This window comes from Austrofundulus limnaeus, unplaced genomic scaffold, assembly GCF_001266775.1.
Source record: "Austrofundulus limnaeus strain Quisiro unplaced genomic scaffold, Austrofundulus_limnaeus-1.0 Scaffold20, whole genome shotgun sequence".
In the NCBI taxonomy this organism is placed as follows: domain Eukaryota; kingdom Metazoa; phylum Chordata; class Actinopteri; order Cyprinodontiformes; family Rivulidae; genus Austrofundulus; species Austrofundulus limnaeus.
The window spans coordinates 1,018,157-1,020,938 of NW_013952422.1; the positions used below are offsets into that span (position 1 = coordinate 1,018,157).

The 2,782-nt window shown below is 42.6% G+C and overlaps 1 protein-coding gene across 6 annotated transcripts in view; it reads right to left on the reverse strand.

Annotated features, from left to right (window-relative positions):
* git2b (G protein-coupled receptor kinase interacting ArfGAP 2b) overlaps positions 1 to 841 on the reverse strand; it is a 15,115-nt gene extending 14,274 nt beyond the window's left edge. For 4 of the 6 annotated variants that reach the window (XM_014003734.1, XM_014003733.1, XM_014003731.1 and 1 more), the window contains exons 1-2: positions 617 to 837; positions 162 to 295 (exon numbers count right to left, since the gene is read on the reverse strand). In XM_014003734.1, the coding sequence (XP_013859188.1) occupies positions 162 to 295; positions 617 to 668 (186 nt within the window). In that variant the 5' untranslated portion in view covers positions 669 to 837. Of the gene's footprint in view, positions 1 to 161; positions 296 to 616 lie in introns of all 6 variants that reach the window. The other 2 variants (XM_014003732.1, XM_014003735.1) reach the window with 2 other exon arrangements.
* Between the last annotated feature and the right edge of the window lie 1,941 nt (positions 842 to 2,782).

Sequence of the window (2,782 nt, forward strand, 5' to 3'; positions counted from 1 at the left end):
TGTAAAACGGTCACCAGGCAATATTATCGTTTATCGCAATAAATTTTGAGACAATTAATCGCCCAGCAAAATTTGTTATCGTGACAGGCCTAGGTGACTCAAGACTTCTATGTAACACTTTCCATATTTGCTTATCTCTATATGGATGTTTCTCTGCCCACCTGCAGCTGAGAGGGTGACCAAGGAGAATGCGTCAGATGTCGGACTTGGGAGCTGTGTCGCCCGAGACCTCTATGGATGCTGCAGCACTCATCGCAGATCAACACACCCCTGTTAACAGAGGCCCACCTTGGCTCTGCAACATACACAGTTTGTTAAAAACTAGTAGCTTATAATACACGAATCACAGCGATGCACATAGCTTTAATACAGGCGTTTCTCATAAAGCCAGAGATATTTGCTAACAGTAACAGGTTTTTCCGTCTTAAACTTGCTCTAGAAAGAGACACTTGTTCGACATTACTTATAAGACAAGTACAACTGTAAGATAATTGCTAACGAGCTGTCTCCGCTGGGTAATGTTCGCTTAGCTAACCGGACATAGAAAAAAGTTGAAGTAACTGCTAGCTTGTTAGCTCGGATGCTAACGATAACGCTAGCTTGTTTGTCATCGTACCAGGAGCGCTGCAATCAGCGCAGACCTCTCTGCTTCGCACTCGCTTTGACATTCCGTGATTCAAATCCTCCACGTCCAGAGAGAGCCAATGTTTTTAAAGGGTATAACACAACTAATCCGCCCTGATAGACCGCTTTCTACCAGGCAAAGAAGCTGTCTGTCCGTCCACTAAACCCTCCTCCCTCCTTCTGTTGATGAACAAAAGCAGCGACGTCTCGTTCCAGTTTTCACTCAGCTTCCTTTACACTTCCTCGTCTGCTCGTTTCCTTGTTTCCTTCGATCTTTAACTTGTCATACAAATGTCTTATGCTGCAACAAGTAAGGAGTTTGTATGACAAGATAAAAGATCGTGATAAAAAGTTAGTTGACCCATTTAATGCTATATTTGGTGTTTCAAGACAAAACTCTCTGGTCCTGACTAAAGGCATAAGTAGAATTCAGTAACCTCATCCTGACTGCTTTTACATGGCCAGGCTCAGATAAGCAACTAGATTGTATTAACCTAAATAATTTTGGGTCAAATTATATTGGCAGGTCTAACATCAGCAACAGTCTTTATAGTCACATTAGCTGTCACTAAGACTGTCTATACCAAGCCCTTTAATTGCAAAAATATCAATGGTTGGAATATATATCTATTTTAAATCCAGTTTGTAGGTAGATGAAGCATTGTCCTTGAGGACCACTGGTAGGCTACAATGGTTCTCTACTTTACACCACTTTTAATATGTTTGTTTACCAGAAGTCTGTAGGACTCAAAGTCATGCTGAAGAGCGGAGAAAACTCCAGCTCAAAGACTTGTATGCAAGAGGTGGTAAAAGGATCAATTTAATTGATTTTTTGATTGAGAACAGGCATGGCAGCGATCTGGCCTGGGTGTAACTACTGTTCAGCCTACACCAACAAAACCTAACACAAAAGGTTTGTGTTTTGTTGTCCGCGGCTGTAGGGGAGTCTTCCTGGAACAAGAAGGTCACTGGTTCAATCCCCCATCCAGCCGTCTCAGTCGTTGTGTCCTTGGGCAAGACACTTCACCCACCTTGCCTACTGATGGTGGTCAGAGGGTCCGGTGGCACCGGTGCATGGCAGCCTCGCTTCTGTCAGTGCACCCCAGGGCAGCTGTGGCTACAGTGTAGTTTGCCATCATCAGTGTGTGAATGTGAGTGTGAATGGGTGAATATCTGTTAGTGTGAAGCGTTTTGGGGTCCGGAGGGACTTGAAAAGCGCTCTATATGTTCAGTACCATTTACCAAAATGTAGAATCTACGCAACAGTGGGAAAACTGAAGCTCTAATTCAAATTAATCCCAACTGTGTGACTTTCAGTCTGTCCTATTTACAAGATCACTTCAGATTATTGAGGTTAGCGGTTCTTCAGCTTTCACAAGGTTCCATCCACCACAACATTTCAGCTGGGTTGAGGTCTGGGTCAGTTGCAACAATTTCTTTTTCAGCCACTCTGCTATAACTGATGTGGGATCATTTTTGTGCTGTTGCATGATAGAGGAGAAATTCATGGTTCAACTCTGCTGTCATTGCCAAGAATGTCAGCTGCTTTGCCAAACAGCACTAAAGCATTATGGCCAACTGAAGTCTCATTCGTCTAAAGAACGTGGTTTGAAAAGCCGTGCTTATTGTTTTGACGCAGAACTAAGTCAAGTTGACGTGCGCTTTTATACAGCCTGACTTGTTAATCCTATTTATTAAAAAAATCATGCAATAAAGTTAGACTCTAGTTTATGTATTACTTAATTTATTTCACTAATCAGTTAATTGAAGCTTGTCTTTGTCTTTCTAAAATTCATATTCATAGTTGAAATAAGTGGTTATAGCTGTTGCCTCTCAGTAGGAAGTTGCAGGATAGCCTCTTGGCCTGCCTTTCTGGGTGGAGTTTGCATGTTCTTCCAGTGCATGCGTGGGTTTTATCCAATTTCTACAGTTTCCTCTCACGGACCAAAAACATGCATATTGGGGTTATTGGTAACTAAATTATTAGGTGTGAGAGAGTGTGAATGCTGTCTCTCTTTGTGGCCTTGTAATGAACTCACGACTTGTCAAGGTGCCCCACCCTTACAGTGACTGCTGATGATAGGCACTAGTTACTAGGGGTGTCCCGATCCGATATCAATATCGGATATCGGTCCGATATCAGCCAAAAAACGAGTAT